This window comes from Siniperca chuatsi, linkage group LG4 (genome assembly GCF_020085105.1).
Source record: "Siniperca chuatsi isolate FFG_IHB_CAS linkage group LG4, ASM2008510v1, whole genome shotgun sequence".
Lineage (NCBI taxonomy): Eukaryota > Metazoa > Chordata > Actinopteri > Centrarchiformes > Sinipercidae > Siniperca > Siniperca chuatsi.
In genome coordinates, this window is record NC_058045.1 from 3,634,236 (window position 1) to 3,647,167 (window position 12,932).

The window sequence follows — 12,932 nt, forward strand, 5'->3', positions numbered from 1 at the left end:
ATTCGAGGTTATTGTCTCTTTTTATTATACACAATGTGTTTTTTAGCTAATCAGTGAGCCAAATGATTCAAATCATATTCAAACTGGAATTAAAAATGTAAAAACACTGTGGGAAGGGAAGACGAAAGTAACTATGATAAAACATGATAAAAGACTTTCCAGGCATGTCTTTAAAGCTCAACAGGATAACTGAGACCTCTGTTGACAAAATGACGACACGTTTATACGTCAACAGTTATGTATACATTAACTGGTAAAAATTCAGTTTCGTCCATACGAGTCATTGAAGCGCTCGATGAGGTAAGCACCTGCTTTAACCGGAGGGTATTTGTTAGAGCTGTCGCAGCAGGTGATCAGAGCCTCATCATCCGGTTGGACGAAGAAAGCTATAGACTGACGTGTGCTGGAGTCTCCAACAGGTGGCAGCAACACTCTGTGGACCTGAGGGACAGGACAACCGCAATAAACTGTCACATTTTCAGATTATATACATCCTTTTTTTTGGTGTGAATTCATACTAAACTTAATTGATTTTTTTTTATATCCTACGATATTGCTATTCTTTAATAGTTCTAGTTAAGCTGAGATTTGTATCATCCTAACATTTCTTGTATGATTACTGTAGTTCTCGTTCTGTATGGATGGCCAACCTCAACATTAACAGCACAAATATTTTCTTCATCATTGTGAAACACTGCAATCATAACCTGGTTGCAGACCTCTTAATCGCACATCTCAGATTTTTTCATAATTAAGTGAAACAAAATGGCAATTCCGTCTCATTATCACTGTGGTCTGACATTACTGGACTTAATTGAGACTGGGGCCAGGGTTAAAATAAAGATTACATTTCTAATATATCTTTAGGTGGGTATTACAAGGAGGTTTGGATTTGCAGGCCAGCCAGTGAGTAGCGGCCATTACAACTGGTCCATGTGTGAAAAGACAGTGGTCTCCTGTTATTTATGCTGTAACAGTTGAGCCAAAACTAATTTATTGAGTTTTGGAATCTTTTATTATTCCCATTTCTAGTATCCAATTAAATATCAATTACTGTATTTATTGATGGATTACTGTAAGTTATTCAGTTCTAAAGTCATTTATTTGTCATTTTACTGTTCTGCCAAACACCTTGGCTGATATCTTTTCCAGCAAAAACAGGACCTCTTGGAGAGGGGTTAGACCTCGAATACATCAGATGTGAGACATATCTCCAAAAATCTCCTCTCAACTCACCACAGAGACAAACTGATCAGCGGTCCAGCGCTGCATCAGGTCAGCGATATTGATGAGGACTGCTCCGGGGATGCTGGGAGCACAGATGAATTCACCTGAACGTCTACGCACCTGAAGGTTAACAAGTGTCAGGTGGATCACATGCCTTCTTTAACAGTAACAAAAATCAAAACAACACCACATTTCCAGTTTGTCAATCCTCCACTTTAAAGACAAAAGGTTAAAAGTTAGACGAAGTTAACATCACACAATGAAGTTTGTGCTATATGACTAAACTAAGACTAAGATTGCCCCAAATTAGTCCTGAGGCTTCAGTTAGTTTTAAAAAGTGGAAAATCTTGTTTGTAATTTGTCTTGCATCCAGAGAGGTGGCGATGCCAGTGGTGTTACCTGCAGACCTTCAGAGCTCTGAAACAACAAGGTGATGCTGCCGTAGTCCGAATGCTCTCCACATCGCAACTGACCCTCCTTCACTTTCTCCCGGTTTACTGATGGGTAGTACAGACACCGCAGTGTTGAGCCATTCTCATCAGCTAGAGGAGACACAACAACACTGTTAAAACTTGTGTGGCATATTAGTATCACAAGAGTTTCTATTGGGCCTACGATTCAGTACTGTACTGGAAGTTATTGCATTTTTGCATGTAGAATAAGAACAAGAAGGTACCTTAAGGATTGGCTTTCTGAGGATGTACTGCACATTGTTCCAGTAAATATGAGCCTGTGGGGAACACAGAGGGTCTGATCTGTCTTCCAAAACGATGATTCGTTGGTGTTGTGTTGGTAACTGAACTCTGACTTTATTCTTTATTCATTTTACGTATCTTTAATGCCGTTGTTACTTGTATTATCTCTAATATTGTGTGATTACATTTTATGTTATTCACATGAAGCGATCTTGTTTAAAAAAGGTGCTATTATATGTAAACATTTAGTTGATTCACCTCTAAAAAGCCAAAAATGAGAATTGAAGTTCCTCATATACCTCATGATCTTTAATCAACATGTTTAGTGCCCAAAAATTGGATATTAACTTCCCTTACTGACAATGTGAGTAAGAAGACTGTTTGCTCATGTAGGCTGCATGTGAGGCCAGAGGATTGACGACGTTAAATTGTGTGTGTTGACTTTAACAGACAAACAAAGGATCAAGTCACAGTGTTGCCACATATCAGCTAATCTTGACTCACTGACTCTCTTACATGACATGCTGCTTGAACCTAAGAAACAATACAACACTCCATAGTGAGAGCAGTGAGTGTTTTGTACATACTTCCTATAAAACGGTGTGCACTCAGGAACACCTCGGGGTCCAGACCCAGACTGTGGGCCATCACCCTCAGCACCCGCAGACTCAGCTCTTTACAGCGATGGAAGAAATGCGTCTGGATCTCCTGGAACCCGGTTACAGCCCCTGAAGGCCATTTCTACGGCAAGAATTAGAGCCTGACTGATACTGGACTTTTGAGGCCAATACTGATATTTATATTTTAAAAGTTAAAAAAAAAATGGTATAAGCACATAACATAAGCAAACATTTTTGATAGGGATTCCTTAAAGTTGTTTTTTAAGAATTACAATGAAAATATGGACTGAGCAGGACACTTGGTGGACATGTAATGGGGACACTTCCTGTTTTACATGAGCTCAAACATATCTTTCCTTTTACCTGTATGTGCTGATACTGATACATCTGTGATAAATCAATACCGGCTGATAGTATTGGCAGACAAATGTTTTAACAAACAGAACAGAGTAGAACAGAAGTTCTCTGGTAAAATAACAATTATAGATTAGCTTGTACTTTGACCTCCAAACTGCTCATCTGTTACATGACCAAACAATAAATCCTGAGATAGGTCTGTTGTATAAAATAAATCATTACCATGTCAGGGTGAAGTGAAGCAGTGTTGAATGCCTCCTTTAGGTCTCCAGGTTGACTTGGATTCAACCTGAAAAGCAGTTATTCAAATTTAAAAACGAGTAAATTGTGCAGTTAAGAAGTGCGATGTGTTAATTTTCTGATTCATACCTCTCAGTCTCCAGAGACACCCAGCCGTGGTTAGGATTGTTGGCAAAGCTTTTCCTGCTGAAGGGTTGTTTCAGTTCATCTGGCTGCAGGAAGAATTTCTTGGACATGTCCATAACACGATCCACCTATCCAAACACACCAGGAGAAAAGACCCATTCTGCTTTAAGTGTCTTCATTTAAGTCTCTTCTCAAAACACATTTTTTTCTGAAAGCATAACCTGATTTTACCTGAACTGGCTGTTTATTTTATTGCTTTTGTGCATTTTATTTCTTTATATTTCATCATTCACTGTGGTATTTTATTTCTCTTGTTGTGAAGCACTTTGCACTTTGTTTTGATAAGTGCTCTATAAATAAAGTTGTATTAATATTATTAAACACTTTCAACAAAACTAAATGCCACTTTTCACTTCACTCACCTCCTCCTCAGTGATCCCAGTGTTCTTCAGAAAAACGAAACCAACTTCTGTAAAAGCTGTTTCCAACTGTTTGCTTAAGTTGTGCATTTGCTCGTCAGTAACATCTTTCTCACTCAGGCCGTACGCGGCGAAGTCCACCACCGGGATGCTCATTTTAAAAACAAAAGGTGTATCTGAAAGAATCTAAATGCAGACTTTCAGTATATCTCACACGCTGCGTATATTCAAAGGTTACAAACTACGACGACGATGACTACTACTACTACTACTATTTATACTACTTCTTCTTCTTCTTCTTCTACTGCTTCCGTTGAGTTTTATGCATCCATAAGTGTGCATTACCGCCAACTGCTGGATTGTAACCCCCTTTACAGTGTTAACTATTTACAGTATCCACCCAAAGTGATCCCATGACACAGTCATGGTAGTTGGTGCATCGCCATCCCTCAATGTAACATCTAGATCCTCTCCAGATTTGTCCACAACATTCAAGAACCTCCTTGCAGCGTCCGGCACCATCTTAAACCTTTCTAATCATCTCCATTCCCTTTCTGCTCCTTTTCCTTTTGCACTGCCAACATTTCACAGTTCATCTCCATTCCCTTAGCAGCTTCAGAGTATGACAGTCCCTTCTCTGCTCTGATCTTATTCACCTGTTCTTCCTGAATTCTTTTTGGGCACTGTGCTGATCCCGTATGGTGATTTCTCTAGCAAAAAGTTACAGAGAGCTGTGAGCTGCGCACCCCATTGTGCTGTCATGTGACCTTTCCAGCCAATGGGGAAAAAATCCTAATGCCACAAAATGACATGAAGTGATTACCTTATCAGCTTCAGATGACGTTTGCAGGTGATGTGAAGGTGGCAGTTGGCCAAAAGTTTACATTTCAACAAGTTGAAGAAGTGATTTTCACTTAGTTAGTTTCTGTGGTGGATTTGTACAGTCTGGACGTTTGTTGGTGGAGTCAAGATGTTTGATTTGAAGACAGAATGGAGCATCTCCTTTGCTGGGTGCGGTTTTATGGGGATTTATTATGTCGGTGCCACCAGCTGCATCCTTGAACGGTTCCCTCGCCTCATACAAGACGCCTCTAAAATCTATGGAGCGTCTGCAGGTTCATTGATGGCTGTTGTTCTTAGTCTTGGAATCCCCCTAGGTGAGTTATGGGGCCCTTCTCGACTGACCAAACTTCATTCAAAAATCGGTCATTTTAACGCTACGGTTGTTATTAGTAAATGCACTAGGTTAAATGGAAAACTATTCAAGATGCAATTTAAATCACTAAATTGTATTAAATAATTCGGCATAGATCTAAAGCACCAAGGAGCATTGTACTAATACTGTAGGCGATTTGAGGGGGTATGCCATCCCCCTTGTTAATTAACCTGCTCAAAAGATGCTCGGTGCTTTGTCTCGTAGTGGCCCTTCACATTGCCGCTTTATAATCGCCACGGCCTCGGGACATATGAGACATACATAAGATATTAATTAATTGCATTTCCAGGTGTTTCCTCAGTCTCTTCCATAAGAGATTCATTGTGTCCACTTCATAAGATATCACTACTTGTACCAACATTGACCTCATTAGTCTCTTCGTGGACCATCTAATCTAATCTAATCTAATTTGGCAAATAACTGATAGCACTAGATGCAAAGAAAACATGATGCTTGTTAAATCAAATGTGGCAATCTAACTTATGTCCTTATTTGACAGAATAATTTCTGCTTTTAAGAAAAGTTAGGATTCATCAGAATTTCTATTTTTAAAGTGCATCTGCTGAGTGAGCTTCTAAACATGTGCAAATATCTGCAGTTGAATGGATCCTTAATATAGTTTCATTTTAAATAACATAAATATTTCCTGTTTACTATGTTTGCGACCTGTAATTATAGTATTCCAGTTCAGCATTTCTACCAAGCATGCACTGTAATTACTGTGTTCCTCTGTGCAGAGAAATGCTGTGCTGATTTGATGTTCATGGCCAAAGAGGGCAGGAAGCACAGACTGGGGCCCCTGCACCCAGCTTACAACCTGCTGAAGAATGTGCAGGACTCTCTGGTGGGGAGCCTTCCAGAAGACGCCCACGTTCGAGCCTCTGGAAAGCTCTGTGTGTCCCTGACCAGAGTGTCTGATGGGAAGAACGTACTAGTGTCAGAGTTTGACAGTAGAGAGGAGCTCATTCAGGTATATTTTACAATTTGAGAGTTAAGCTGACCCTTTTTATCCAAAGTCTTCTGAGGTCAGGGGACAGGTCAGTGTCTTAATTGCCAACATGATAAGTAGCCAAAAGAAAGGAGTAGATAGGACCTGTGATGATAGTCATCGTTGTTTTTAGTTACATTTAAGATTGTGAAAAGCTAAACAGATGTTTTGTAATTTTAGGGAATGTCAGAGGAAATTGTGGGGGCTGTAATGGGAACTACCCTCTTTCAACAGAACTGGAGGACTGATTCTGCTTTTCTGCCAGGGTGGTGTTGCAAGTTTATGGTCATATCTGAAATAACTGATATAATCTTGTTTGCTGGTTTACACCATACCTTCCTCTCTGGAAATAAGGCTTGAAAATGTATTTTGCCCTATTAACATTTTACTCTTTATTAATTTTTTTCTTTTTTTCTTTCTTTTACTCCATTGTTTGTGTTTCTGTAACTAATATGCAGTAAAACCTGCCTTTTCCAGACCCTCGTATGCAGCTGCTTCGTCCCTTTCTACTGTGGTGTTATTCCACCCACTTACCGTGGAGTGGTGAGTGAACCAGCAAGCTGTTATACTTAAGCTAGGACATGCAAAGTTTTCTTCTAAGCCAGGACGTTTATGGTGAGCTTCTCTGTCGGTCACAATGCAGTAGTCATTTAGCACGTGTTATGGCGAACAGTTTACCTTGAAACTAAGAGGCAGGCATTGAATGAAGCCTCTCTGTGCTTAAATTAAAGCTAAATTAAAGCAAGATAGCGACCAGTCTCGCACATTCAGATTTAATGCATATGTTTCTTACCCTCGACTTCTCTATGTTGTGGCCACTAGTCCTGGTGTAACAGACATATCCTACTACACAATCCAAAACGTTTAAACTGCCCTCAGAAGTCAAATTCAGGCATTTTTTTAGCCATGCATGCACATGACCAGATTGATATGGTATGATATATCCTATTTATTTATTTTAAAATAAATAAATAGTTACACATTGTAACTTTCAATTACACTGTGTGACGAGAAACACTCATTTAAATTTTTTTCAAACATTTTAATGTAATGCAGTACAAAGTTAATTTAGTCATTGCCCGATCTGTTAATTATTACATCTCTATGACAACTATGTGCACTATCTTGGACAGTGTTCATTAATCTGAATATTTGAGAACATGTGGTTTGAATACATTTCTGGTTCTATCCACTGATCAGCACCCTCCTTTTCCACTCAGCATTACGTGGACGGCGCCATCAGTGACAACCTGCCTCGATGTCACCTGAAAAACACAATCACGTTCTCTGCGTATGCTGGTGAGAGTGATCTCTGCCCTCGAGCGAGCACGCTCAACTTCCACGAGGTGCGCTTCAACAATGTCAGCATCCAGGTCAACTCGGAGAACATGAACAGAGTGACCAGCACTTTCTTCCCCCCGAAGCCTGAGGTGAGACACAGAAGGTCAGGAGCTACTGACTCTCAGTGGCAGCAGTTACAAACCTTTTTATTTTATTTATAAATTGGTGTTTTTAAGAATAACAGACATTTTAAAACTATACTTTGAGTAAAGAATTCTATTAATACAGAACTGAATTTATATGATGTATGCAAAATATTTAAGGTAGTTTTCTGTACGTTTGACTATTCCACTTGTTTCAGCCCATTTACCACAAATCATATATTTCATATTGCTACAGCCTTCTAAGGCATGAACCTAATGGTTTATGCATGTTCCTTTTAAAAAAGTGCATTAGTCCTAAGTATTTCAGTTTGTTTCCATTCATTTTAGTATGGCATGACGGTCAACTTGCACAGACTTTAAATATGGATGGTTCAGATTTTGTTGATATGAGTTACTCGGTAATGATGGCATTGATAAATACTGGCTCACAAAAAGTCTGTGTCATGCAACTATAGAAAAGCCATGAAAGTTCAGCAGATACTCGGAAAAGTCATGAAGGAGTCAAAGCAGTTCAGGGAAAGTAAGAATTCCTCTACAGTCAGACAAAGGTTGAATTACACTAACCAATATCCACAAATACAGGTCACCTATTGTTGCCTCTTCTCCTTTCCAAAGAAGATGAAAACATGTTTCCAAAGTTTGTTTTACCAAAACTTGTCTGAGAGATAACATGGCTCTGAAATTATTTACATATTTACTTTCTGCTCTCTGCTGGTCAGAAATTGGTTATTGCAGCCTTAATATAAATCACACAAAAAACTTGAACGCCTACAATATTATACACATTAAGTAGACTTAGCTTGCATCCTCACTAATCACCTTTGGATTTTACAGGCAATGGCTGAAATATGCCAGAATGGCTACATAGATGCTCTCCGCTTCCTGCAAGAGAACAGTAAGGACATGAATATTCATGTAACCAGAAGGTTGGGAAGAATTTTTTTTAATTTTATTCTACTAGCCACAGCAGCTGATGGTGAGTAGTCCAGGGCTTCTTATTGCAGAAATCATCTCCATTTAAATTTCACAGATCTGATCAGCAGTGAGAGTCCCCTGAGAAGTTTGGAGATAGATGCACCTAAACCTGCTTGTTGTGAACTGGTGAAGGAGCCGACTGAAGCTGAAGAGTCCAATGAGAACACACATGAACTGAAACCACTTCAGGAAGAGCACTGCTGGCTGGATCCACAGCTCATAGAGCACCTCCCAGTTAACATTAAAAAGGGTAAGGACAGTCATTGAAGGGCGGCTGACATTGTTGTCAGTCAGATACGACTGTGATTCAAACCCAGGAAACAATAATATACCACTGAGCCATTGTGCCAGTACAGTACATTTAATGCAGTAAAACTAAATACGTGATAAGACGGTGTAGTCCCTCATTCGTCCAGGAGTGTTCTATCGTAGAAAAGGTTTCAGTCGTAGTCATCTGGACACTGTTTTCAGAATCAAGACGTTTCGGCTCCCATCCGGAAGTCATTCTCAATTGTGAAAAAATTGGACGGGAACTGGAAATTTAAACTACTCTGAGTTACATAAGCCCCGCCCTCAGGAAGGAATCTGCCTGAGTATCTGTTAATAGCTAGTTTCACCTGAAACTGACCTAATAGTTTCAAGATGGCCCAGTAATCAGTAATCAGGCCTATTGTTCTCTGGCTGCATCTACTTCATCACTGCTAAGTGCCTGATTAGCATGTGATAGGCGTGACCAAGGTGATAATACACTCTGATAGACTTTGGGCAGATTAAATCTCAGACCACCATTTCTGTTCAAAGAGGGTTCTCTTTCTTCACAAAAATGGCTTCCTTGGCGCCCGTTCAAACCAACTCTTCTCTCTACTAAGAATCTTCACCTCGCTGTCTTCAATTGTGTGGTTTGTAGCTTTTAAATGCAAATGCACGGCGCTCTGTAATCCTGAGTTAGCGTGTCGTCTGTGCTGATAAAGTCTTCTGTGAAGTGGCTGTTTGGTTTCGCCTATGTACCGTTCTTTGCAGTTTTCCTCACTGCACTGAATGGAGTAGACAACATTGCTCTGTTTCTGTGTGGGTAACCTGTCCTTAGGGTGAACGAGTTTCTGTCTTAAAGTGTTGCCTGGTTTAAAGAAGACAGGAACATCGTGCTGTCTAAAGATCCTTTGTAGTTTTTCAGACAGTCCAGACACATAAGGAATGGAGACACCGTTCCTTCTTGGTTCAGTTACACTTTTGTCCTGTTTTTTGGCTCTTTTAACTTTGTTGATAGCCCAAGTAGGATAACCACAGGCTGAGAGTGCATTCTGGACATGCCTTTCCTCTTTCTTCTTAATACGGTGGACCCCAACATCAAGTTCACGCGTGAGGATGCAAAAGAGAACCGCTTGGCCTTTCTTGATTGTTCTACTCTCAGAGGAGAGGACGGAAAGCTCCAGATAGAAGTGTACAGGAAACCAACACATACGGATCAATACCTGCTCTTTGACTCACACCATCCACTACAGCACAAGCTGGGTGTAATCCGGACATTACAGCACAGAGCCCAAGAAGTGCCCACAGGCTCAGAGGGTAAGAAGAAAGAGGAAAGGCATGTCCAGAATGCACTCTCAGCCTGTGGTTATCCTACTTGGGCTATCAACAAAGTTAAAAGAGCCAAAAAACAGGACAAAAGTGTGCAGTGATGAAGTAGATGCAGCCAGAGAACAATAGGCCTGATTACTGATCACTGGGCCATCTTGAAACTATTAGGTCAGTTTCAGGTGAAACTAGCTATTAACAGATACTCAGGCAGATTCCTTCCTGAGGGCAGGGCTTATGTAACTCAGAGTAGTTTAAATTTCCAGTTCCCGTCCAATTTTTTCACAATTGAGAATGACTTCCGGATGGGAGCCGAAACGTCTTGATTCTGAAAACAGTGTCCAGATGACTACGACTGAAACCTTTTCTACGACTAAATACGTGATGTTTGTTTTTCACTGTATTTGTGTCCAGTGTTGTGTGCGGCCTGTAGAGAGACACATACTGCTGGTGGTCTGTTGTCCAACATGACGGAGTACCTGCCAAAGAAAGTGACTTCTTACCTGCAGATCCCCTGCACTCTGCCCATGGAGTCGGCCTGCTCTCTAGCCCAGAGGTACAGTGTACTAGCCTGTACTCAACCTGTTACAATACCACATCCAAATAATTTCTAATATGTTTGGAGCCACTTTAGCAATCTCTCATGTGATCTGCCATTACCTCTGTCATCTTGTTGCCAAAAAACCCCACTTGTCTGTTACTGTAGTCCAAACAGGTTATAACAAATGCTACAGATGATGTGCAAATACTCTTTGACCTAGATGTATTAATGACTATGAACCACAGGTGGGTATTTGGGAAATGATAAAAGTCTTATTTCCCGGGACAGTCTGCTGGAGCATCCAGGGAGTTCAGTCTCTTCAGTGTAATTTGGTTTGCAGCTACCAAACTAGACAAACTGCCGTATGATGTTTTTGTTTTGTTCCTTAAATATGACCATTAAGCACACTGAGCTACATATTACATACTACTCCACTATATTTCAGAGAGAAATATTGTACTCCACTACATTTCTCTGACAGCTGTAGTTACTTTGAAAATGTAGATTTTTTTATTTGACATATGATAAGCTGCTAATATAGCATCATAGCATCTCTTTCTGTTTGTCTATTCCTTCCTGCCTTCTCTCCATCCTTCTTCCCTTCTTTTCCATTTTCAACTAATGTGGAAGCGTGAAAATCCCCAAAACCGGAAATAACAAGATTTTCGACCAACAGCGAAACAAAATTAGTCCGTTCTTCACAATGACAACTTTAATTCTTAATTAATTACTAATATTTGCAGCTTTCCCTCAAATCAAATTTGAATGTAGAATTTGTAATAGATTATTTTCCCCTTACAGGTAGCGCTGTTTTTATTTTCATAAAGAAGAAGTACTTTTTCTACCACTGCACACAATACGTATGTGCTAATTTGACTCTCCAAGACTGTGAATGTTCCTTTTAGACTTGTGGACTGGATCCCAGATGCATCAAGAGACATGAGCTGGCTCTATAGCATGGCTGGAGACCTATACAAACAAGCTTGGAAGGGCAAGGTGGAGGATAATGACAGGTATGCAGTGTAATCATTTCTCCTGTCCAGATTTCCATAAATGTGCAGACTGTGCCATGGTTCCATCAGTTCACTGCAAGTTGCAATGCCTTAAAAATCCTCAGCACGCTTGGCTGTACTTGGCTCAGCTGTGCTTTGAGCTGAATGCTAACGTTGTCCTGAACTTATATAGTTATTCAAGTGGAAACTTTGGCCTGTTTGTCGCACTAGATCATAGATGAAAAATCAGGGGATCTGTCTTGAGATATTTTACTCGGAGCAAAGTGGTGGACTGACACACCAACTAAAAACTGGCTAAAAGTGAACTATCCCTTTTTAAGATGAATCCTTGTCTCCATCCTGTGCTTTTTCCAGTGAGACGCCACTGCGCAGATGTACAAACCTGCCATTAGGCCTGGACCTGGGGAATCAGAGAAAAGCTCTTCCAATGACCCCAGAAGCTACTCCCACCTCCAGTCTTACCTTCACCTGGAACACACATAGAGAGTTGGACCACGTGCCCCTTACTCCACCCCCTACACCCACCTTCAGCCCCACCTCTGAGTTTGGTGAAGCCGCCGCAGAGTCACCTAAAAGCGCAGGTAGAGGCTGGGGTTTGAGCAGAGCTGCGGGGTGGATCCGAAATATTGCATCCAAGCAAACTTCAAACCTCAAGAAAAAGGATGATTCAATGTCCTTTTCTGGATTTGAGTAAATATATTTAACTTTGCACTGAAAGAGAAGAAGAAAAAATGAATGTTGAATAAAGGAATACAAGAGTGTCCTGTGTTTTGTGGTGTCTGTCAAAGAAAATATCAGTGGGTTCCTGTAAATTAAATCTCTATCAGATACAGTAAGCAACTGAACAGTAGTACTAACTGCAGTATGATTTTTCTTGAGGTCCTGCCTCTTCTAGCTCTCTCCCATTGAGTGTGTTTTGTCAGTCTTTTGGAAAAGCTGAAAATGTTGCTGGGGTTCTATGTCTATATTAAAGCTTCACTAAACCATATTTTTATATTAACAATGAATCATATTACTGTGTGTAATGTGAGCCGTGGTGCTATCCTACTGAGAGTTATTACCCCACTGCAGTTCCCGTCAGCTCGTTGGAGCTTTTTAGCATCTTTCGGCTCATTGTTTTGGTCTTCCGCCCTGCAACTTTACTGTTTTGGTTCACTCTCACCGCTCATCAACCTTGTTTCCAGCACCAAACAGAAGACAGACAAAGTTAGCGACTAGCTGGTGAACATAGCGGAGTAATTGGCATCTAAAGAGCCAGTTATTTTTCTCAGTTGGTGGGTGAATATTGGACTTGCATTTTTCAGGTGGATGGAAACACAACTCTTAATGAATGTTGATGTTCCTCCGTGTCTGCTGGATGTGTAAATGGGCAACTGTTTGCTTATCTATTAATGCAACTTTAAAGCTGATGAGTATCTACTACCATACCGGATAGTAAAATTTGTGCACTTTGTCATTTTAACAAAGATTTTTAAAAAAGTAGCATTCAAGAACT

At 40.3% G+C, this 12,932-nt stretch overlaps 2 protein-coding genes across 2 annotated transcripts; one reads left to right on the forward strand and one right to left on the reverse strand.

Moving 5' to 3' along the window:
• Nucleotide 1: 1 nt before the first annotated feature.
• si:dkey-10o6.2 (uncharacterized protein LOC100124608 homolog) lies at nt 2–3,977 on the reverse strand. Its single transcript, XM_044192659.1, has 7 exons — nt 3,688–3,977; nt 3,269–3,393; nt 3,122–3,188; nt 2,510–2,663; nt 1,627–1,769; nt 1,237–1,347; nt 2–441 (listed from the first exon to the last, which is right to left on the reverse strand). Exons 1-7 carry the CDS (start codon nt 3,838–3,840, stop codon nt 262–264), a joined length of 933 nt encoding a protein of 310 aa, XP_044048594.1. The 5' UTR covers nt 3,841–3,977; the 3' UTR covers nt 2–261.
• Nucleotides 3,978–4,128: 151 nt separating this feature from the next.
• On the forward strand, nt 4,129–12,198 carry LOC122874592 (patatin-like phospholipase domain-containing protein 2). The gene is made up of 9 exons (XM_044192655.1): nt 4,129–4,841; nt 5,638–5,870; nt 6,366–6,431; nt 7,109–7,318; nt 8,168–8,228; nt 8,364–8,558; nt 10,298–10,439; nt 11,330–11,437; nt 11,792–12,198. The coding sequence occupies exons 1-9, from the start codon at nt 4,655–4,657 to the stop codon at nt 12,129–12,131; spliced, it is 1,542 nt and encodes a 513-aa protein (XP_044048590.1). The 5' UTR covers nt 4,129–4,654; the 3' UTR covers nt 12,132–12,198.
• The last annotated feature ends 734 nt before the right edge of the window (nt 12,199–12,932 follow it).